This window comes from Halyomorpha halys, unplaced genomic scaffold (assembly GCF_000696795.3).
Source record: "Halyomorpha halys isolate HHAL.00 unplaced genomic scaffold, Hhal_1.1 Scaffold987.1, whole genome shotgun sequence".
In the NCBI taxonomy this organism is placed as follows: Eukaryota; Metazoa; Arthropoda; class Insecta; order Hemiptera; family Pentatomidae; genus Halyomorpha; species Halyomorpha halys.
Genome location: NW_027108701.1, coordinates 426,634 through 451,207, shown reverse-complemented (window position 1 = coordinate 451,207; position 24,574 = coordinate 426,634). Strand labels below are relative to the sequence as shown.

The following is a 24,574-nucleotide window of genomic DNA, read 5'->3' as shown; positions in this document are numbered from 1 at the left end:
CATCAGGGATGCTACAAATAAATAAGTGTTTGTTTATTTCTGTTTTTTCTCTTATCGCACCTCCGACCATCTTCTCCTCATCTTACATATAAATAGTTGTAATTGGTAAGAAAAGAAATATGACTCATTTATTAGTAAAATTTATTATATAAAATTATTGAACATTTTCTTAACTAATCAAACAGTTAAAAAATAATTATAACATATTTATTTATTTCATCTTGTTTTTAAATATTATTTACAGTTCTGAATTAAACAAATAAAGTAAACAAAAAAAAATTTATTCAATAAAAGCGTTCGCTAAGATAGTAATCACAATGAAGTTGCAAAAAAAAAAAATCTTATTTATTTTCAATTATGACAACATCAAACATGTTAGCATAATCTTTTTCCTATTTCTACAACTCAAATTCCTGTTAGGGAAATAAAAAATCTTTCGTAGAGCAAGATACAAGAGCAGATCACTGGATTTAATTGTAGTTTCCAAAAGCAAAAAACCCAATTGAAAAAGATGTTGAGTAATCTTGTGTTGAAGAAGCTGAAAGAACTATAGATGAGGTGATAAAAAATAAAAGATTGTTTGGTTTAATGGAGATGCAAGATTCAATTGAAGGCAAAGTGGAAGAAGATACCAGTTTTAGGATTGAGAGAGACTGATAAATTAGAAGAAATTACAAGTTTTTTTTTTAACTTGAAAATGGTTAATTATCCTAGATAAGAGTCAGGAGTGAAATAAATAAGGAAATTGAAACAAATACTTCGGTTTTCGGTGTATATTTACTGTACAAAGATTATGTTGAAAAATAAAATGTTTTTAATCAAAATATAATAAATTCTACAACATAATAAAGTTTAACAAATATTAGCGCAAACCACAGTCTCAATAATGGAAATAGAAGAGAAATAAAACTATCCTTGCTAAAAGTAAAAATAAAAAATTTCATAAAAGATACTATATATCAACTATTTTATGATCACTATCATTTTTTTTTCTATGATATTTTTTAATATGATTATTCAAAGTGCTAGGCTTCCTGGTGATGACTTCACAATAAGGACACTGATGATTTACTGTTTTCTTACGATGACTAACCTTATGCTTCTTCATGCCCTGTGATGAACTCGTAGAGTAGTCGCATAACTCACATTTATAACGTTTCATGTTAAGATGTTTAGTTTCAATGTGATAATTGATGCTACTTGCCTGGTTGCCTTTATAGTCACAAAATGGACATTTGTGGGGTTTTTCTTGTGTATGGGTTAATATGTGAGTACTTACCTGGGAAACCGAGTATGACAACTTCGAACAATAAGGACATGGATACACATACTTTCTTTCGTTTCTTTTTTTTTTTTTAGATCTGAGGACTCGTTTCTGTCGAGGCTTATTTCTGTGTTTTAAATTGATATGCTCCATATAATTTGCGCCCGTACATTCTTCCCCACATCTGTGACAGCTTACAACCTTGGTTCGGAACAATTCATCAGCTTCATCAAGCTCTAAAACAGATACCATCCACATTAAATTTTGATAAAATAAATATCTTTTCTACAACCTTCTATGTATACTCTCATAGTTTAATCATATCTTACATCTGGTTCTCATTTTGCCCTGCAACGTGGGGGAAATTTTGGTTACTGATAAATAGTTTTTCTGCTATTTGTACCTTTTTTGACCACCACCCAGAGCATTTTCCAAAAATCATCAGACGGTCAACAAATAATCTTCCAAAAGAAATATAGAACTTGTTAAAATCTTTGTTTTTGAAAATTGGTTCAGATACCTTTAACTTAAACAAGCCTGCATGAAAAAACTCAAGAGACGTATTTTAAGATGAGGTCGTTTTGCATTTCCTTTGCCTATGATAGAGCAACTGCTCTAATAGAAGACAAAAAATAGTAACCTTCATGCAGGTTATATTCAAGGTTCAATATGCCAATGATTTATTTGAAAGCTCAATACACATCAATGAAAGAAGACAATAATAAACTACTTCAAAAAACAAAACATCTTCATCAGCAATATAATAGCTGGATTAACATGGGTATGAGTCTAATATAACCTTAGCTCAAAAGGAGAACCATTTGTTGCAGATCTTAAAATGAAAACTGCATAGAGTATTTAGTAGAGCCACTATTAAACATTGGGGATCAGATAAAATTGTTGATAGCCATTGCTGATTTATTATTGGTGAAGGAAAAATATCCACTCACTATGCCATTAGGCTATATCACATCTTTATAATAATATTTATGATCAACTGGGAACCAAACAGATTAAGTTTTTTAACAAGTATATGCTTTTAAAGGACCAAATACACCTGTAAAAAAGTGTCTGACATTGCACCAGAGACAACTTTAGTTTTCTCTTTTTAACTTTTTAAAAAATACAACCAGTACATTTAAAAAAATAAAATAAAAATTAATACACATTCATGTTTTAAGAATACCTCCACTTAGAAAATGTGGCATTATATCCGAATGATAATCCTGCAAAGATTCAGGAGGCTGCTCTTCTTTATCCTGATCTTCAGGCTCATCTGCAAAATAATTAAAACTAAATTAGTTTATATCAATAAAAAATTATTTAAAAAAAGAATAAATTAAATTTTTTTAAATTAATATTTCATCAGATGACCTTTACTCTCTGTCATAAACCTCTGCCATACTGTATCTTTTTTTAATATCCTACTAACACTTGTTAAACAGATTCGCTACTTAGGACTACATCTTGACAAGAGACTTTCTTGGAATCCCCATACTAGACTGAAACAACAAGAAACTGATTGTAGATTCCGATTACTAGATCTACTTGACAAACGTCAAGTAGTAAACTTCCCATTTACTACAAAAAAATCTTATACACTATGATAATCAGACCTATTTGGACATACAGAATTGAGCTTTGGGGCTCTACCAAACCATTAAATTATTCCCATATCCAATCCTTAAAATCCATAATTCTCCATAAAATCCTTATGTTCCTTACTCTGTCACAAATAAACTCATATGGATGACCTCAACCTCCCATTCGTTGCAGATTTGGCTCGAAATAGATAAAACTCCTTTCATTCCAAAATCCTTACACACCCAAACCCAGTTCGTAATCTCTAGTTAGTTCTTAATCTCTCATTCATAACAATCCCTGATAATCCTCTGAGACATCTGGAAAGGTGGCCCACAGGACCTTCTAATTTAAAGCAATGATTGAAGGATTACCATTGGGTGGTTCCTTCCTAAGATTATCATGTATTTTGAAACATTCATAACATTTACTTATTGTATTTTTTTTTTATACATTTGTAAAATTCAATAAATTAACAAACAAACAAAAGAATGTCATCAATAAGACCTGAAAGTATAAAAATTTGACCCGAGTTTGTATACAGAATTTAATTCAAATTGAAATTAGAGGCATTTTAACTAATGAGGAAACAGGGAGATAATATGTGAAACAGAATAATAAATAAACAAAATTAAATGATAACAATGGGGAATCGGTATGATATGCCCATATCACACCATCTTCAATAATGCACTAATTGGAGTGTAGATAAGTAGCAAAATTAACATTTAAAGTGACCTAAATATTACAGAAAATAAACAGTATTTTGTATTTTTAAGAAAACTGGGAGACCATACTTTTGGGCAGAGATAGGCAAAAATTAACAATGGATAAAACTACAACTCAAATTGTCATGGATACGACCCTCATTCAAGAATGAACCATTAATAAATAAATATTGTATCCATGGCAATTTTAGTTATTAGTTTCATCTATTAATAATTTTTTCTCAACTCTGCTTTTGGGATTACCCTCGTGGTACAATGTTGGGATCAATAAAAGAGGATCACGTTCATCAGATTTTTTTTTTATAGGCAAATTCATACAATCGTATACTTATACTTTTCTACATAAAAATACTCAACTAAAATATGAAATTGATAATAGCCTAAATTTAAATTTTTTTATTACTTTACCTTTGCGATTTTTAGAATAATATTGTTCTTGACCTTTGCAATTTTCAGAATAATATTGTTCTTGACCTTTGCAATTTTCAGAATAATATTGTTCTTGACCTTTGCAATTTTCAGAATAATATTGTTCTTGATTAGGTTCAAGCCATACTTCACAAACACTTGGGACTGAAACAAACATACAAATTATCCAAATTAATCTAAAAATATATGCTGAACTAAGGATAAAACAGATAGCATATACATAACTGAGGCACTCAACCGTAAAACATGGTATTTGATATTTATTATGAATTGAAGATTTTGAATTCTACAGGATTCTTAAGGGTTTTTTTTTTTTTTTTTATTGGCCTAATTCACCACTGCCTATGAGGGCTATTTCATGCCATCTTTAGGAGCTTAAGATCAGTAGATTCTTTAGTCTATAAAAAGTTAGTAGAGTGATCAGTTCGCACTGTTTTGGGTTCGAATACCAAACAAAGCAAATCTGTCACACCAACAGACAATGTCATATGGTGTTTCATCCTCAGTATGGCAGAAACTACACAGGGGCGATCCTGTCAGTTAGAGGTTGAACATGTTGTCGAGGTGGTTGTGTTAGATCTGACTCCCATTGATAACGTTAGGTACTCTTGACCAGAAGGCCTTGGCAATGCGTACTCACTAGAGGAAAGGTAGTTGATAAGGAGGTGAACAGACAGAATGAGATGAGGCAGGATGCCAACCATAAGTTCCCTAGGAATGGTAACCTCATCTTACAGAGTATTGTTCCAGTAGGTATGAAGAAGGAATGAAAGCCCGGAGAGTAGCCAGCTGCCGGGTCTTGCAGGAAGGTAACATCGTTCTACTGCATACTATTCTTGTGGATACAAAAAGGTGTTATATACTCCCGGCATATACTAGGCCCGGAGAGTAGGAAGCCACCGGGTCCTGCGAGAGGAAGGGATATAGGAAGGAGGGGAGATTCAGAGAAGGCAGAAAAATAAAAGACAATATACATTTCCAAAAATATAGTACTACAATGTAAATCATTATCCTCTGCCTCCTAAGGAGGTGTTTCTCGTGAAGCAATAATTCTTACTGAGACCTTACAATTTTGGCCTAGTCTACCCTCAAGCCAATTAAACGCCATCGAGAGGTACTACATGTAAGACATTAGCTTTTAATGGATCTGCAGATTCTATTGGAATCTTAATTAATTCAAATGAAACATTTATATATATAAATGTCTTTTATAGTTGCTATATGTTGCAATTAAGGTATTTACAATGAATAGTACAAATATTAATACACATTTGCTTGTCGCCAGTAGTAGTTCCCGTGTTAGATGGTAGGTTGTGTCATGCCAGGCCATAGCGGTTTAGGCGGCTGTAGTAGTACAGTCTAGACCAGCACGTAGTGTGTCACTACAATGTGTTTATTGAGTTAACTAAACTTTTGCTTAGAGTAACCCTGTCATGTTGAAGCAAAATTTAATTTGCAATTGTCGTAGAGTCTGTCCAGAAACAGATTTACCTTTGCAATGTCCAGAACAGAGATGGGCAAAAATCAGCTACATCTAAAATTGCCATGGATACAACCTTTATATATGAATGAACCATTAATAAATAAATATTGTATCCATAGCAATCTTAGCTACTAGTTTCATAGTTCCCCAACTCAAGCCATACTTCACAAACACAAAGTTTAGCTGTGTATATGTATTTTGGCAATGCTCTTCAGCTTTGATACTATATGCCGCCTTTATTCTACTTTTACCATGGCTAAGGGTTATACAACACATGAACTCTTCTTAGAATGTTCTTAGAACCATTCCTGACTAGCCTTTCTAAACGGTTCTTTAGGGATTCTAGAAAGACTTTTTAGGAAATTTGTATTTTTAAAGGAATAATGTTGGTATTGAACTAAGGAAAGTGATTCCTGTTATAAGCTTTCAGTTGTCTTTTTTATGAATAAGTGCCTCAATTATGTAATAAAATCTTAGATAACGAATCAGTTATTTATATCTTTAAAAAAAAAACAGTTTTTAGACATAAGACCTTTTTCACTTAATTAAGGGGACAAATTAATATTCATATAAATAAATATCCAGTGTCACTAGAAATATAGTGTAATGGTTTATGGCAATCATTTGGTTAACCTAGTGCTACCTGTCTGCTGGTGGTTGAGAGGAGGAAAAGTTAATATAATATAATAAAAGGGCAAGGTATAATATCCAACTAAATTAATATGGAAAGTCTTTATTGTTAAAGACATACTTACATGGTGTAGACTCATCTTTTGAATTTTCTTTTTTTATCTCATCTTTAATCTGGTGTAACACCGTGTATACATATTTACCTGTCAAAAAAAAAAGAAAGTGAAATAATAAAAAGATAAATAAACAGGTTTCTTGCAACAAAACCTAAAACTATCATTAAATTGGCAGGTGCATGCAGAATAAAAGATTTGTAATGTAAAAACCACACTACATTTTGTTTTGTAACAAACCTAATGTATAAACACTTTAGTTATGGAATTACAGAAACCTTAAATAAGAAGTTTTTAACCTTTAGGAATAATGAAAGAAAAGAACAAGATAAAAAGAACAAATAAAAAAAAATTAATTGATAAGGATGAGAAGATTGTTGAACGTGGATAATATATATGAGGAGAAGGCTGGGAGTGCGGTCAGAGAATAACACAAATGAGTTTAAAAAACTTATTTATTAGTGTCAACGTTTCAGCCAGAATTTCTAGCGTTCATCAGGGCTAAGATCAAAAGATTAGGTAACAATCAAAGAATAAAAGAATATGTAGAATGATAAAGTAAATCATTGTACAGAGGGAAAATAGATGAAAAAAAAGTAATGAAAGAAGTGGGAAATAAAATGTATATGAAGGTAATTAAATAAAAATATTAAGTTATATAATGCAAAGAAACAATGAAATATGAATATTTTAATTTCATAATAATAATTTAAAAATTAAAATATTCATATTTCATTGTTTCTTTAATTATTCTTATTTAATGTTTATATAATTCCATAATTAAAGGGTTTATACATTAGGTTTAAAGATGATAAGGATTTTATGAAAAAACTTTTTTCTTTTTTTTTTAATTTATTTTATTCTAATTTTAAATAGATACAATTAGATAACATAACTTCTAGTTAATGTTTACATCCTAATATATTTTTAATTGCAGTTATAAATGAGAAATCTAAATAACATACAAAATACGTTAAAAGGTCACAAAACTCCCTAACAACTTAACTAAAAATATTTTTAAAGCTTATAATAAATATTATAAATTTTTAAGACAATATCATCACTTATGCTGTGATACCTCGTAACTCCGAAAAAATTAACATACGACTTTCATACAAGAAATATCAACACATCATTCAAGAGACATCTTGTCTCAACCATCATTTTGTAGATTATCGGTACAATTTTTTCTGACTTTGAGCATTCTTTCAAGATGGCACTAGAATGTAGCATTATTTATTTATTTTCAGAGATATAATGTATCACAACTTTTTACATCGGAACCTATCTATGCTGTATTTCAGATATCCCGAGTGTATTTCAAAATTATTATTAAATTATTGTGGAAAATGGGTGGTTGAAAACTGTGAGACTTTTCTGGCTATTAATGAACATGCTTATATTTTCTTTTCACTTCATTACTTAATTCCCTGGAGGAGCAATTTGGATTAGTGCGTTAGTTTAATAATTATTTCAATTATATAAGAGAATAACAGAACATGGGGTGATCTCATATATTAGGCTATGGCTTATCTGGTGATGTCTTCACTGCCGCAGTGATGTCCCCTAGCCGCTTTCCTCGTACAGGATGAGCTGTGGGTGAATATGGTAAAAACAATGTGATCTCCCGGTCTCAGAAAGAATGTCTTTCTTCCTCAGTGGCCGGCCAGCGTGTCCTGGACTCAGGCATGATGGTAGGGGCAGGCCAGGTCCTAGCTTGCATGGTGCATAGGCTGGGGCGGCATCAGAAAATGAGACCCCGACCCCGACTTTATATAAATTCAAAAAATTACCGAAAAATTCGGATTACTTAAATCCGACATACCGCCCACCTAAATTTGGCTCAGCCGGATTTACAAATTGAAAAATGCCAAGAGACGGGGAAGGCGCAGTCTGTAATAATATATGAAAGAAGCTAATATAAAGACAAAAATAATGGTAGTAAGATTTGAGACCGAATAAATCATGCATGACATACAAGACCAAAAAAAACGCTTATATACATATATACACAATCTTGAGAAATTGTTCTTGATCGACGGTTGGTAACGTTTGACGGTTGGAGATGCGAAATGTGAAAAATGCTTTTGTCTCTCAAGGCGATTCAATACTGCCGCCCACCCTGAAAAGCTCAAGCTTAACGACAGAAGACTCAGTTGACGATTGACGCTGAGAGCGTTAGAGTAGAGCGACGCTCAGTTGCGCTGGGAACCATGAAAACAAAACGCGAACTAGCCATAACGCTTTTGCGAGGATGGGAGGTGTGAGGATGCGTCGGACCGATTGGTTTTCCGCTTGCAACGGCGTGGGCGCCTACATATAACTGTACCGAGGTTGTCGGGTTTTCGATTAAAATTGGTCCGACTAGAAGCAGTTGCATCTTCCTGTATGAGGAGCGAGAGGCCGATTAACGGAATGCTGTCCGACCAAGTCCCCATAAGGACTTTACCGAGTACCGTCGGCAGGAGGTATAGGTGACCATTCACGAAGGCCTTAGTGGGAGCACCAGTAACGAGGCGGTGGTATAGGTCAACGCCTGTAAGCAAATCGATGGAGCCGGGACCACCGAAGGAAAGGTCACCCAAAACGTGGTGGGATAAATTCCAACCTGCTTGAAAGAACCGGACGTTTGGGCATGTCGGAGGTTATCCGATCAAGTACGAGGGCGCGGACCCTGAAGTTCGTAGTATCATCGACAAAGGACTGAAGCCTGAACGTGATGGAACCTTTGATGCTCGTGACTTGACCACCGCCCAAACCACCGATTCTTCCGTCGAAGGGCTGCAACTGGCTGCCAATCCTCGTCGCGAGTTCGGCAGTAACAAAGGTGTACTGGCTGCCGGAATCGAGTAGTAGCCGTGCGGGCGCTGAACGCTTAGACCCGTTCTATACTGCGCACGCAGTGCCCATGACTGCCTCCCCAGTAACAAGAGTGTGACCCACAAAATCCGCGGACTTCGGCTCCCCGCATGCAGCACGCTGTGATGCCTGACGCGACAAAACGATATGTGAACTCCAAAGCGAGTTGACCCGAACTCAGGCATTTCCGACACAGACCGGATGTCTAGATAATGTCGTTACGCTCCTGAGGGGTCAAGGCCAGAAATTTATAGCACCGACTTAAGAGGTGCTTCCCGTTACAACGGGGACAAGGTTCTTTGCCGGGAGAGACAGATTCCCCTTGCGAAGTGCCGGGTGACTGACGACGCCCCGATCTGCCCGATTTCCCAGGGGACGTGCGCCTAGGTGGCGACTCGGATGGATCGGGAGAAACATGGTCTTTCGTGCCGACTTTGCTGGGAAGCAAGGAGACTCCGCCCTTTCCTCTACCGACGGGCTTAGCACGTGGAGCGTCGGAACGAGGCTGCATATTGAGTTCGTGAGACAGCTTGCACGCCATTAGTCTCTGTCTCACGAACGCTATCACCTCATCAGCGGTGGGGAATTCGCTGTTTGCATGGGTAAGCTCAAAGTGCCGTCTGGTGACAGGATAACGTCTGACTCATCCTCCAGGGCCAAACCACGAAATGATTCGATGCCCTCCCCCATAATGCGTATTTCGCGCGTTCTCCGCCAGACGTGGGATATTTGTGGTTCAAGACCCTTTGCAGGCATCTTGAAGCGACGCGCTCGCGGATTATTATATTCACGCACCAGCGCATCCCAAGCCGGCGGATAGTTGGCATTGAAAGGGAATCCGGCAAGCAGCAACGCGGGTTCTCCACTAAGGGCACTTTTTAAATAGTGCATCTTGTTCACGGGAGCCAATTGCGTGTTGTCGTAAACAAGTGCGATAAAAATGTCCCGAAACCGCGGCCAAGAGGATAGCTCACCGTCGAACTCCGGAATCTGAATGTTGGGCAGTTGAGACGGGTCGTCGGAGAGCAAAACCCTGTTTGATCAATCCCTTGAGCAGTGGAACTGCATTGAGCCCTAATCTTGCGGTACCGTACCTCGGCTTGTCGCAGGTCGTTACGGATCATATCGCAACCCGTTTCCCAATCGGACGGCATCGCAAAAGCTCTCTGGGACAGGAATAAGGAATCCAAATCATCCCAAATTGACTTGAATTCGGCCCAAAGAGTTTTGCACTTGTTATAATCGACTTCAAAATCCATAAACGAGTTATCGTCTGTGGCAGTGACGAGTGCAAGTGAGGCCAGCTTGAGGAGACCCCACTTAACGCGTCGTAGCTTGCGCTTCAGTGGCTGGATCCTATCTTCCTTGTCATCATTTATTCCCATTTTAATTGATTGAAACGATTTTCTGAATACTAAAAATATATAGAAATGATTGAACCGGGAAAATTAAAAAATATGCAAAACGATTTTAACGATTATGAATAAATAGCCTTACAATCTATAAATATATAAATAAATAAAATCGTCTTAATAATAGAACAAATAAACATTAACAATACACACAAACATGCAAAAAACTTTCGTAAAATTATATAAATAACTTGTGTGTCAACTTCGACTAAATATAAAGACGTGTAAATACGAATAAATAGGAAATAGAATACATGTAATTAATAAATAAATAAGCTATAAAAAACAATCTCCATAATATATGAATCAATAAATAAATAAATTAGACACATAAATATTTAAAGTAAATAATTTTAGTTGAAAGCTATACTAAAATTTCATAAACGTACGTCGGGACTAAATGAAAATAAAGTGCTGTTGATCACGAAGTATTTCGGCCAGACACAACATATAATAGAAAATATTGACTAACGGAGGGTATTAATGTATTAACATTAAATGCCTAGTTGCGTTTAGGGTACAGGCAGAAGGGATTAGATTTCAACAACAGACTGGCCCCCCGCGTACCTCTAGACCTATTAGCTCTTTTGAAATTATTATGCATATTAACATATTAATCGTGAGATAAATAATATAAATACTTAATAAATAAATTAGAAAAGTGGGCGATATGTCTCACACAAAAATTAATTTATTTTTAATTAATAATTAATTAATATGTTCCAAACTAAGACCCTCACCCGGATTGCACCAAACGTTTACATCGGAACCTGTCCGTGCAGTACTTAAGGTATCCCGAGTGTATTTTAAAATTATAATTAAATTAATGTGGAAAAGGGGTGGTTGAAAACTGTGAGACTTTTCTGGCTATTAATGAACATGCTTATATTTTCTTTTTATTTCATTAATTAATTCCCTGGAGGAGCAATTTGGGTTAGTGCGTTAGTTTAATAATTATTTCGATTATATAAGAGAATAACAGAACATGGGGTGATCTCATATATTAGGGCTATGGCTTATCTGGTGACGTCTTCGCCGCCCTGGTGACATCCTCTAGCTGCTTTCCTCGTACAGGTTGTGCTGTGGGCGAATATGGTGAAAATCATGTGATCTTCGTCCGGTGTCAGAAAGAACGTCCTTCTCCCTCAGTGGCTGGCCAGCGTGTCCTGGACTCTGACGTAATGGTAGGGGCAGGCCAGGTCCTAGCTTGCATCGTGCATAGGCTGGGTCGGCATTGCAGTCGCTGCGTCTTAAAGGTCTTCCGGTGTCCGCGGCAAGGGGGGCATCAGAAAATGAGACCTTCGACCCCGACTTTATATAAATTCAAAAAATAACCGGAAAATTCGGATTACTTAAATCGGACAACTGAAATGATGATAAGTACTTTCTAAAAAAAAAACAGGCAGTCATGGGACTACCCAACAGAAGTGAAACTAATAAAAAGGTTTGTTCTATAATTATTTTTATACTTAATTTAAAGAATAGCCATTCTATCCAACTAATCAACAAGCAAACTGATTTAGTTTAAAGTCTTCGAGCTTAAAGTTTAATTTTCTATTTTATTACTTTAAAGTAACCCTTTAAATAAAGAAGAGTCTTTTAAATATTTTAGTACATGAAAAAATTATTTAGACAATTTTCTTGCATATTTCATTCTTCTCAGTGATGGAATAAGTTTCAATAAGATTGCAAATGTAAGATTGATTTCAATAATAGGAGTTGAAAGATTTCAGAACTTATGATCATGTTCAGTTTGTAGTTGATGTTATTGTTCCTCATTGATAAAATGCTTAGCAGGGAGGGGAAAGAGCAATTAAAACCAACAATGGATGGTTAAATTTCAATTAGTTCAAGATGAAATCTTACAAATTGCAATTAAAATGTTTAAAAAAACATGTTACAGGTGCTCGTTTATCATTTTTTTAAATTATTCTGAAATATTAGCATAGTTATTATTGTTTATGCTTACTCCCAGATATATTTCAATACTTTGATAAATTTGTCTTGCTTTTAATTGGGTTCAATTACATATTACAAATAAATAAAGTTAAAATATACCTACTACATGGCTCAGCTGCAGGCTCAATCTTGACTTCTTCTTTTAATGCAATAATGTCCATGAGGCCATTATTACTACCTAGAATACAATGAAAAATAATTATAAAGTTAAGAGTTTTAATTTTATTCACACTACATTAAATTTTATCACTGCATTAATAATATCAACGAGGTTATTATTACTTCCTAGTATACAATGTAAAATAATTATAAAGTTAACAATTAAAGATTTGAATATTAGCCACTGAAAAGGAAAGTGATTAAAATTACTTTTGTTAATTTATGGTGAATATACATGTATATTAAGTGTAGTAAGAATATAAATAATTTATGTATAATGTAAATGTTATTGTTCTGTGTAGAATCAATTTTATCATTATAATATTCTACACTAATAATTATTATCTCCATAATCTCATTCAATCATTATGACTAGTTAATTAATTAGTTGGAGCTTACTCATATGCTTGAGATAGATAGCGTTTGATGTGATACAGGGAGAATAAGGTTTCAAACAAATAAGCCTTTGTTCTGAAGGATTTCACTCAACGGCAACTCTGAAAGAACTTTTTTTACAGGGCTACTCATATTGTTGACATAATCAATGTTCCAAGTCTACTTTCATTTTCTAATTTTCATTTCTTGTTTTACTGTCCTCACAAGAGCTAAATTTGTAACGACTTTGAGTAACAATACATGTATGGTTGGCATAAGCAACAAATGCAAAATGCAGTCAACTTTACCGAAATGAGGGTTAGTCACCAAGTTTCCACTATACCCTATATGAATTCAAACTTCGCATAAATGTTTAGTCTCCAACCCAATTTATTTTCTCAAGATGGCTTACTATCCTAGTGAGATCCATATCCAAATCTAATCCACCTGTATATAAACTAAACAACTTAGATATTAGAAAAAAATTTTAAACTACTTCAAATTTACCTTATCAAAGTTTAATACTTACTATTACTAGCACTAGGAAGGGATTCAAGATATTCTTCTTCATCATCTAAAATAGATTAATTAATTAAAAATTGTTTATAATCATTTAATTTTATTTTCTTTAATGATAAAATAAAACTCACCTTCAATTGGTTCTTCCTTTATTATAATTTCATCATTCTTAATACCTATAAGCACAAAAGACAGATTAAGTTTCGTCCAAGCTATTATTATAAATTAACTCTATTAATCGATCACTTCATTAATTTTAATTTTCAAGTGCATTAGACTAATAAAATATAATCACTTTCAAAACTAGATTTATCAAAATCTGGATCTGAATTGAGCCATTTTTTAATTAATTCACACTTACATTTTACAAATAAAGTTAAAATACACCTACTACATGGCATAGCTGCAGGTTCAATCTTGACTTCTTTTTTTAATGTAGTAATGTCCACGAGGCCATTATTACTACCTAGAATACAGTGAAAAATAATCATAAAGTTAATAATTTAAGTTAAAATTTAATATATAAGTTAACAATTAAAGATTTTCATAGTAGCCACTGAAAAGGAAAGTGATTAAAATTACTTTTAATTTATTGCGAAATATAAATATTTTGTAAATACACATGTATACTAAATGTAGTAAGAATATAAATAATTTATGTATAATGTAAATGTCACTGTTCTGCTTTGATAGCAGTATAACTTGAAAAATAATATCTTATAACTTGGTATACTTTTCAAATATCAGGATTACTTTGGGACAGTCTTTAGAGAATCCCAGCACAGAATAACTCCCTTGGAACACATCCAAAACGAAATAAAAATCTTTAACACTGTACTACAATGCCATTGCATCACTCATTATGTACTAGACCTTTTTTTTTTTTTTATTGTGGCACTTTCAAGGTAAAGTTCCAAGCTAAATTCATTTAATTTCTTGCAATAAATGAAAAGAAACTTACGGCACTTTCATTCTCACATGCTCATATATGAATATGGGTGTTCAAAATGAAATATGTGAATATTTACTGCTAGTATTAATTCAGTAATGTTTAATATATCGGACTATAAATGTTATTAATATTTTTAAAACCTGTATAATATCAATAATACACTCAAAGGATCACATAGTACTACTTAAAGAATTACATAAAATAAAAATGGCAAGTGGTGTGTTATTAACAGGATCTTATTTAGGAACATTGTATACATTAAAAAAATCATACAAAAAAAAAACACAAATTTCCTAAAGAGATTTAAACATTTTTTTTCTATTTATAATCTCAAAAATTTTTCTTGAGACTGGTAATTTTTTAATAAATAATTCAAAACACTATCCAATTATAGTCTCAAAACTTTTATTTCTTTTACACGCACAACGTTTCGGCCATCTTCAGGGACAATCTCAATTCGCTATGAAACATATAATTTAACCACTCTAAAAACTTCATGCAGGCTATTCTGCCCAGGTCAAAACATTTATATCTAATAAGTCAAATATCCATTAAAAACCACAGTCAAAATTATTTCTCTTCAACCACTATTAATACACTTTTATCACAACCTTGCTTGTCTATTTTTTCTATTATAGACTAGGAACAAATATATCCGACATAGTATTTTTTTTCTTCAATTGTGGCACATCTAAGAAAAACATTTTTTTAATTTTATACATGACCTATTCCATAGATTATACTTTGTCTATGGTCACTGGACATAATTCTACTTCCAGGACAGTCTCTAAGGGGATCCCAGTAGAGAAAGTAATCATTAAAATTTTAAAAAATTCAGATGTCCCACTATTTAATATTAAAAAATTAGTAGAAAAAAATAAATTTCAAATTAAGGGAAGAATTAATTAAATAAAACAACCTTCAATTGACATATTGTTAACCATAACATTAAATTAGTTTCAAAGAAACTATAAACAGGGATAACAGCTATAGTAGCTTTCAACAATATATGAAAACCAAAGAGGAACAAGTGATATGTCCACTCCAAGTAACAGTAAAGATGGTTTTCCATAATCTCTTACGACACTCCCTGCGATTCACTGTAATACTTTACGAGTTACATCGAATGAGTAGTCGTTATTGGGATAAAGCATCTTTGTTAATGTAAGCATACAGAAAGTTCTTTGCACTAAAAGTTGTACATGTAAACATACAGAAAATATATTAATGTTTATTTCAGAAGTCTTGAGTTTCTTTCAGACGTGGAAGGTACCCGACTATTATACTAAGTTTCATTATTTATTGACAACTTCTGCAACGATCCACTAATATGTTTAAGGATATATGTAATAAATAACACCCCGTCTCTTAGGGATGTCGTTTTTCAATTTCAGACTATAAAAATATTGCTCGATTTTTATAAAAAAAAAAACTATCTTAAAGTTTCCTTTTCCCGTTTTAAGTTAATATTTCAAAAGTGATATAGGACCGTCACTACCTGGGGGGGGGGGAAGGATTGTCTTTATTCTTGTGTTATGATCTCTTCTCGTGAGATTGTGGCATGTCGTACATCGACCAACCTACTCGCCTGTTTAAAAAGTCAGATAAGTAAGGCCAGGCCTATTTCCGTAGTCTTTTTTTTTTAAGTTAAATTATTTGTTAATTTAACGATTTTTTTTTTTTATGTATTGGCATTTCCTATTTCAATCGATTGTCATTGACTAGAATTTAGATGAATATGTATCAATATTTTAGTTGATGTATCGTATCGAATGAAGTATTGGTACTGCCATATCATGCTAATTTGCGGGTATTAACCCGTTTTTCGAGTATTTCCTCGAAACACCTTTATTATCGGGTATTTTTGATAAAGTTGATTTACGTTATGTATAGGTGTGTTAGTGCAGTGTTCTCTGTTACTAAAAAGTTATTTCCCCTTAGATATTGAAGTTTAGGAATTAGGCGTACCTAGACCATTTGAAGGCCATGACGTATTTCTATTTGCAGCCCGGGATTTTTATGTATTTTTGAGGCATAAGATGGATATAATTTTTGGGCCTTGGGCGGATTTCATTCGAATTTATATTTGAGGCCTGGTGGGGAATCATTTTTGGGGCCCTGGACTGGTTATGTTTAGGCCTAGGGCGGATTATCTTTTGGACCCGGGGCTGAAACAATTTTTTCTTCGAGCTACCGTCCAACAGCATTACTGTTGATGAGGTGAATAAAAACTTTGTATAGAATTAATTTCAAGATCAGAAATAATCGAAACAAAAAACATTACCTAAAAATGATGTTTTCCCACCTATAATCATTACATTTAGTAAGGTTGATATGTTGCGACAGTTCACTCTCAAGGGTATACATTTGAAAGTCTTTTTTATTTGACAGTTAGCGCGACTGTTAATCCACTAACATTACTTGTACTATCATCTATCACGTTAGACCCAGTTCGTCAATATTGTCGCGACAGTAAACTGCCATGGAAATAAATCGCGTGAACTTCACTGTATCACTTGTAATATCAACTATCACGTCAGAGCTAATGTGACAGAACAGTCATGACTATAACAATCATACAGTTACAGTTATGACAATTCTCCAAGTGCGATTTTTTCGTACCCTTCATAAAATTATTCATTATGAGTACATACATTCGATTGAAGGTAAGTACATACATAATCCAAGAAATGGAGTATGTATACCAGTGCGTCCTCTCTCCAAGAGCGGGTATAGTGATATGTACAGTATTACGACTTCTTTGTTAACGCGAGGTTATTACCAGCAAGGTTACAAATAATCAATGAAATAATATTTTGTTGTTCAAGATTTCAAGACTGATGTAACCATATAGTTATCCTAAGAACGGTATAGTTGTCTGATAATGAGGAACTCAAGTGGTAGATTTCTAATTTGGTTAATATTTGGTTTCTTTATTTTTACTATATTTTCAATATACTTTGCTCACATATTTGATATACAACAAGAACCATTGATTCAGGAGCTCAATAGGTACTGCTGTTATATTCAATAGATTTTATTTTCATAGAATTGATTATTTAAGGATTATTTATTTTATTTTATTATTATTTTTAGTTCAAGCACAAATTTTCCTCACTTTGCGGGTTTGGTGTTGGCAAGAGGTGGCAGTAAAGGCATACCCCATAAAAATGTTGCAAAGATTAAAAACATAACATTACTGGCCAGAGCCTTGCATACTATGTCAGAATTTGGAAGTATGTTTTCACAAATTTACTAAATGAATTACTTTAAGGTAATATTTTTAACTTTGAATTTTATTTGGAAATTTTAGAATTTGATACAATTTGGGTGTCCACTGATGACATTGTGATTGCAACTGAAGCCAAAAAAGGCAAAGCTCAAGTCCATTGGAGAGCTTCGTATACAGCAACTGATTCTGCATCCTCAGTCTTGGCTGTCAAAGAATTCCTCGAAACACATGATGGTATAGTTTTATATTAATATCAAGTATTGATAACATAAGTTGGTATCTCGATAAAATGTACATAAAAAATCTCCACTCCAACAGAATAGTTTCCTGGACTGCAGGTTTTAAAAAATTATATGTCCATTTTCGGACCCCTATAGGCTGATTTTGAACTTGATGCTTTCATAATTCAAAAAAGTGTATTAATATTCTGTTATTTTAAAGTTTGAGTTGAGTTCTAAGGGTTTTCTAATCTGATCTCCTTGTTGTATTATCAAGAATTGTTAAAGTTTTTGTGATGAATTTCCGGGAAAGTTTTGTATCTCTTTACAATTGATAAATCTTATTTTGATAACATCTAAAGATGGTTAAAATTTTTGAGTCTTTATTCTTTTATCAATTTTTTTTTACTTTGCTTTCTGTATTGTTACAAGTAATATTTCAATTTGTATTCTACCTTCAATGCCAGTAAATTTTTATAAAGCTGATAAATAATTCATCTATCTTTATTAATAATTATGAGAGATAGTTGACCGTGGATGACTTGTACGAGAAGATGGTTGGCACCCCAGACCATCTTCTCATATCTTTATTAATGATATTTTAATAGAACTAGACAATAATCCACTAAACAAGTATTTGTTATCAGGACTGTTTCATTAATTTTATATATAATTAATTGATTATAAGTAATAAATTGGCCTTTGATTTGACCTGGAACAACTTATTTTAATTTAGACTCGGATTATTGTAGATTTGTATTTAAGTATTTATAGTAATGTTTTGTTTAATTATACTTAACACTTTTTTTTTTTTTTAATGTTCTAGAAGTAACGAAAATTGGTCTAATTCAATGTACTTCTCCATTTTTAAAGGCAGAATTTTTAGAAGAGGCTTATAAAATGCTGAACAATAACATAGATTCCGTATTTTCTGTTACAAGACAGCATAAATTAAGATGGGGTTACAATTCTTGTAAGTACTCCGTTACTGAAACTTATAATTATTACATTAAAACTATAGAATACATATATTGTATTTTATTTTTTAGCATTATTAAATTAATTTCTGAGTATATCAGGGACATTATTTGTTAATTTTTAAACAGAATATTGTCCTTATAAAGTATATTTTGATATTGTTATACTAATTTTTTTTCAGCTGGTCAACTTCAGCCTGAAAATTTCGATCTTTATCACAGACCAAGGAGACAAGATTGGGATGGAGAGTTAATTGAAAATGGGATGTTTTATTTTACTGATGCATCTCTGGTGAAAAAATCTATGATCTTACAAGGAGGAAAGTAAGAAGCAAACCACATAAAAGACATTTTTATACTTATTCTCTTATTTACATCTGTTTGATGATCTGTTGAGATGGAATGGTAGTTCTAAAAATATCATTAACAAAATGATAGTGAATGGACCAATTTATCAAAAATAGTTTATTTGTTTTAAACACCATCCTTCACTCTTTCCAACATGGAATTTTTTTTTTTTTATCAGTCTGTTCATTAAATTTTGGAGTTATAATAATTTCCTAAAAACTTTTCTTAACTTGTTTTCTGTTAATGGTAAAAAGCTTGAAAAAAATGGCAATAGAGAGTGTAGAAAAACTTCAAATTTTTGTAATTAAACTGTTAGTATAAGAATTTCATTCAGGAATATTAAATCCCTAAAAAGCTCTAAGTAGCACTGAGCTGAATGTAATTATTAGGACCATGTTAAGGTTAATTTGGGTTTGGATTGTGGATGGTGGATAGTTGTATGCAGACAGCAAACCGATGTATTAGCATCGAACCTCAAGGCTTGCTAAACCTTTTATTTGTTTTTTATTTTATTCAAATATAATAAGGAGAAGAAGATACGGCCCCAAAATGGCACAGGCTAAGACAAAACAAAGAAATCTACAAAGACACAAAGGACGTGGAAACAAAGAAATAAGGATCAGGAGACTGAAATTCCATGGTAAGAATGGCTCCAGAAAGACTAAACAAGGAAATATTAAAAAAAATCTGAGGATACAAAAGCTCAGGAGGATATATCAGGTCAACGAAGGAAGAAACGGAAATACTAGGAATAAAAGACCAGGACTGACTGGACGGAGAAACATATAGGAAAATACTGAAGGAAATCAAGGTTCTTGTGGGAAGGAGAGATTCGAAAAAGGGGGTTGCGTGAACAGAAGAAAAAAAATAAAGGCATGCAAAGATAATGAGGGAAAAATGGAAGGAAAGGAAAAAACAAAAACAAGAGAGAAGTCAAAAGTAATGATTTTCGTTTTGTCTCTAAGACCATTCTATGGAAGAGAAAAAAAAAAAGGATAAGAAGAATGTATATGAGAGTATAGTGGGTGTTTTTCCATTCTATCTAGCATTCTTTTTAAGGTCAACACCTAAAAGTAACCCTTAAAACAAACTAAATCCAATCTAATTTTCCATCCAAGGTTTGGGTTAAGATTCATACAGCTCTTAAAAAAAAAAAGAAAAGAAAAAAAGGGGGCTGCACAATATTTTACCAAATTTATATATTTTTTTAAAGCAGCAACTTTTTTGTTACAAAAATGTTGCCGAGGTGTACTGAAAAAGATTATGCAAGTTATAAATCATTTTGCCTTATAGCAGAAAGAATATTATTTTTAAGAAAAATTTCATTTAAAACATTTATGTAAAAACTACTGATCCATTAAAAATTGTTTGAAAAACAAAAATCCTATCTATAAATTATGCATATTTTTGTTTTTCGTGACAAATTTTGATTTATACTCGTTAGCATACAACACAAGAGTTCTCACACGGTTATACTTAGTATATTATTTTGGGAGTTGTGGTAATGTGTAACATATAAATTTACATGTTCTTACAAAGTGGAGGATGTTTTATCCTAAGCACTACAATGTTCTTAATTTTTTTACTAAACTGACATCGGATTAGTTTGATCCCAGTTGTTCTTATATTCATGCTCCTTTTGTTAGTGTTACTTTGAAAACTGCCATTTTACAGATGCCACTAGGTAATTAATCTGTTTGTGTGGCCTCGGATTGAATATAATTGAAAACTTTTTTTAGCTTTTTTTGTATAATTAAGTTTTCAAGTGTATTAGGTTCATGTCATTAATAATAATAAATTAAATCGCTACAACCCATGAAGAGTCAAGGGTTCAGTACTTAGTAAAGAAGTACTTGACTGATTCTTTTAAACTGAAAGAGCCCCTGCACTATAAGTACTACTAGCACTCCTCTGACCAATAGTAGAAATGTACCTCCTCAGTGTTCTCTATGGATAGAAGAGGCAGGCTAGAGCGCAAGAGAGCTGTTTTCTGGATTGAAATCATTTTTTTTTTTTTCTTCTCATTGAATTTCTGACATAATGTGTGAATAGACTTCAAGAAGTGGTTCTTTAGCTAGGCAATGAAGAATATGAGAAGGGAGGAGAATGCCTTATGATCACCTGAGTAAGTTCACCCCTAATTTTCTTTCTTACTTCAAATGGACCTTCATCTACATAATTATTACATCAGTTCATCAATAGATGTAGTTTTGAATTGACCAAATCAATCAAAATTCATTGATAATCTAACCAGGAAATGTTTTCTTTAACAATCCCTCTACCACCATGTGAATTAATCAATAGATTTTTTTTCTTTCAAATTTAAGTCAGTTTTCTTCCTATTTATTTTCTTATATATAGCCTAATAATAACAACTCAACGAGCATATTTCAAAGTGGAGTAACACCTGTGGCCTTTAGTTGAAGGCGCACTTCATGCAACTGTTTTTAGAACAACGGTTATACCAGGAGGTGATTTGTTTAAAATCACTCTCAGCCCTCTCTCCAATTGAGGCTGAACCCACAAGGTTGACTCACAGCTACAGTAACAGAATTAATAATTTTATTTATTATTATATAATATATTAAATAATAAAAAATATCTGCCATAGCCAGATTCGAACCAGAATCCTTGGAGTTAGTAGCACAGTGCCTGACTTACTCTGCCCTTCAGTTTCATATCATTCACTTTTAAAATAGTTTAAGTTAATAGACAATAATTATTTTACCATAATGCAAGATTTATTAATTTTAAATTAGCAATTTACTATAATAAAGTATCCAACTATTTTTAATTAATCGTGTAAAACAAAAGTTCAGTCACATCCTTACAATTCCTATATTAAAACATTTTGTTTTCTAGATTGGGAGTTGTAGAAATACCTGCAAACCTAAGCCTCGAAATAGACAACTTCAATGATTTGGATGTTGCTGAGATGTTAATGAATTCTTATGAAGAATCATAGGTATTAATCAGCCTATGTTATTTCAAGGTATTTTTAAAAACTAATAAAGTTTATTAATATTATCTGTAACTATAAGATTTAATTATTTTTAATAACATTTCATCTTTTCAAGGTTTATTCATTGATTGAGCTTAGCGCTTAAGCTCGCATTCAGCTTGCAATATGGTGTTCTTATGCAATTTATTTATTATCACACCAAATGGAGAAATCAAGAAGGAAAGTGTTACAAGTTAATGTTTATATAAGGTACAAAAAAAAGTCAATTTTAAATATTGCCTTTTGGTATATTTATGCTAAGTTCATTCTCTCACATTTAAAAAAAAAAAAGTTTCAGTAGCATAAGTTTTAATTACTGATATAACAATTGAGGAAGAAAACTTAAAAACAATCATGTTTGAGTAGATAAAAAATATTTTTTTACTAAAAATGAGCATTAACTTTGACAATGAATTTCCATATTTAAAATCTGGTTAAAAAAATGACTTTTCATAAATTCAACATAAATAAGAGGAGGTCAGTAAGTCCATAGAAAAACAATTTTTTGGGATAACTTTTTTTTTTCAACATGATCTCTTTTTAGGTTTATATACTTTATCAAATTTATATAGACTTACGCTCCCATACTGATTTTATAGATGTCTCTCCTATTTTCCTATGCTATCAGATAAATATGATTTTGGAAGTTCCCCAAAATAGGCTTTAGTTTGGGCGATGACCTTGTTTGATGTGATCCGTTGTCAACATTTTTTAAGTAAGTCACTGAGGACCAAATCTAGCTGATGTTTTACTAATTCAAACTTTAATCCCTCAATTTTAGCCGAAACTGCATATGTATGCATTGCCTTGATAAAAATAATTTTTTTTTTCAAATGAGGATGTTTTTCCTTTATTTTCTCACTCAGCTAGACCAACAACACACAGTAGTGTTCAGTGATTGTTTGTCAAATTCCTAATAGTTAATGAAGATAATTCCCCATACATCTTAAAAAACATGTTTAGGGGCTGTTAGCCTTTGACTGTTCCTTCATCTCGGGAGTGCAGTGGCGTATCTATGTTTCATCTACAGTACAAATCGACACAGAAACTCATCCACATTACGATGCATGCTCGCTAAGAGAGCCTTAAAGGTGACAATATGATTGTGTATGTTTTCAGCTGAGAATAAACGTGGTACTCATCTTGAAGACATTTTTTTTCATACACAGTGTATCCTGCAAAATTGAAATGACGGTACCTTTTGATACCCCAGTGGCCTCACCTATTCTACTCCATTTGGTCCTTTGTCACTTAAGACCAAGTCGTGAATTTTCAGGGATACTTCTACCGAATGATCTGAACAACATTCATCTTTTATCAGTGTATGCCTCACTTACCCAGTTGTAGATAGTTGCAAACATAGGTGCAGATGTGGCATGAACCAATCTAACTCGGCTTCGATTAAACATAAGTGTTTAATCCATGCTTGAAATTCACTTTTTTCCTAATAAACAAAAGCTGTTCACAGTAACCAAAAATAAACATGTTTAATCTGGTTAAAACAGCCAGATTTCTATTGAATAATGATGCTTTCTGAAAACAAACCATTTCTGATGTATCAAGCGTTATCTTTTTGTATTTTCTAAGGTTTTATTGACCCCCTCATTTAACTGGACTATTATTTTTTTAAAGAGCTTTGACCGATTTTTTTTCCCCGATTTATATCACTTTACTAGACATATCAAATATGTTTTTTTCTGTCTTGCAACTTTAACATAAAACAAAAATAATTGAAATTTATTTTAGGATTGAACTTTTTAGGTTCATGTCTCTACAAGTATTTCAATATTTTAAAAAAATACCTACTTTGTCAAGTATATATTACTATGTTTGTATACTTTTATTGCTGGTTCTAATTAAATAGACCAGATAGATTTTTATAAAGTGTTTTACCACAAATGACTGATGTTGAAGTTGTACTTTTTTAGCTGTTATTTCATAATATTATTCAACATCAAATATCGAGTGCCAATATCGTAGCATTTTCTTAATGTAATTCTTCTAATTGGATCTAAATAAAAATGTGTACATTTTACACCTAAAGTTGAATCAGATCTGTACTGAATATTGATTAGTTGGTTGTAACTTTTTTTGATATATATATCAATTTAAGGTTTAATGTTACACTTTGAAAATTGCTGTTGTATAACACACTTTTGATTAAATTAAATAAATTGTTATGAAAAGATGGTTGGGGGCAAATAATTATACACAAATATGTAAAACTTCAGGGCTGAAAACAAAAGCGAGATAACAACTATAATTTAGAACAAAAAAAATTATATATAATAATTAAATAAACTAAGGAAAAGTATAAAAAGAAATTCAAGTAGAT

The 24,574-nt window shown here is 32.5% G+C and overlaps 2 protein-coding genes across 10 annotated transcripts; one reads left to right on the top strand and one right to left on the bottom strand.

The window, feature by feature from the left end:
- Nucleotides 1-212: 212 nt before the first annotated feature.
- Nucleotides 213-15,469, bottom strand: LOC106687588 (zinc finger Y-chromosomal protein 1). Of its 9 annotated transcripts, XM_067046990.1 has the most exons (11): nucleotides 15,383-15,469; nucleotides 13,903-13,977; nucleotides 13,643-13,687; nucleotides 13,522-13,566; nucleotides 13,301-13,450; nucleotides 13,017-13,222; nucleotides 12,562-12,636; nucleotides 6,241-6,318; nucleotides 3,982-4,146; nucleotides 2,451-2,540; nucleotides 213-1,500 (listed from the first exon to the last, which is right to left on the bottom strand). In XM_067046990.1, the coding sequence occupies exons 6-11, from the start codon at nucleotides 13,018-13,020 to the stop codon at nucleotides 953-955; spliced, it is 960 nt and encodes a 319-aa protein (XP_066903091.1). In that variant the 5' UTR covers nucleotides 13,021-13,222; nucleotides 13,301-13,450; nucleotides 13,522-13,566; nucleotides 13,643-13,687; nucleotides 13,903-13,977; nucleotides 15,383-15,469; the 3' UTR covers nucleotides 213-952. The 9 variants fall into 9 exon arrangements, with proteins under 9 accessions (XP_066903091.1, XP_066903092.1, XP_066903090.1 ...); XM_067046991.1 differs by having other exon boundaries at nucleotides 13,017-13,450; nucleotides 13,899-13,977; XM_067046989.1 differs by having other exon boundaries at nucleotides 13,017-13,439.
- Nucleotides 15,470-17,197: 1,728 nt separating this feature from the next.
- Nucleotides 17,198-23,255, top strand: Csas (CMP-sialic acid synthase). The gene is made up of 7 exons (XM_014431583.2): nucleotides 17,198-17,475; nucleotides 17,560-17,699; nucleotides 17,777-17,929; nucleotides 18,740-18,886; nucleotides 19,073-19,214; nucleotides 22,101-22,230; nucleotides 22,316-23,255. The coding sequence occupies exons 1-6, from the start codon at nucleotides 17,348-17,350 to the stop codon at nucleotides 22,201-22,203; spliced, it is 813 nt and encodes a 270-aa protein (XP_014287069.1). The 5' UTR covers nucleotides 17,198-17,347; the 3' UTR covers nucleotides 22,204-22,230; nucleotides 22,316-23,255.
- The last annotated feature ends 1,319 nt before the right edge of the window (nucleotides 23,256-24,574 follow it).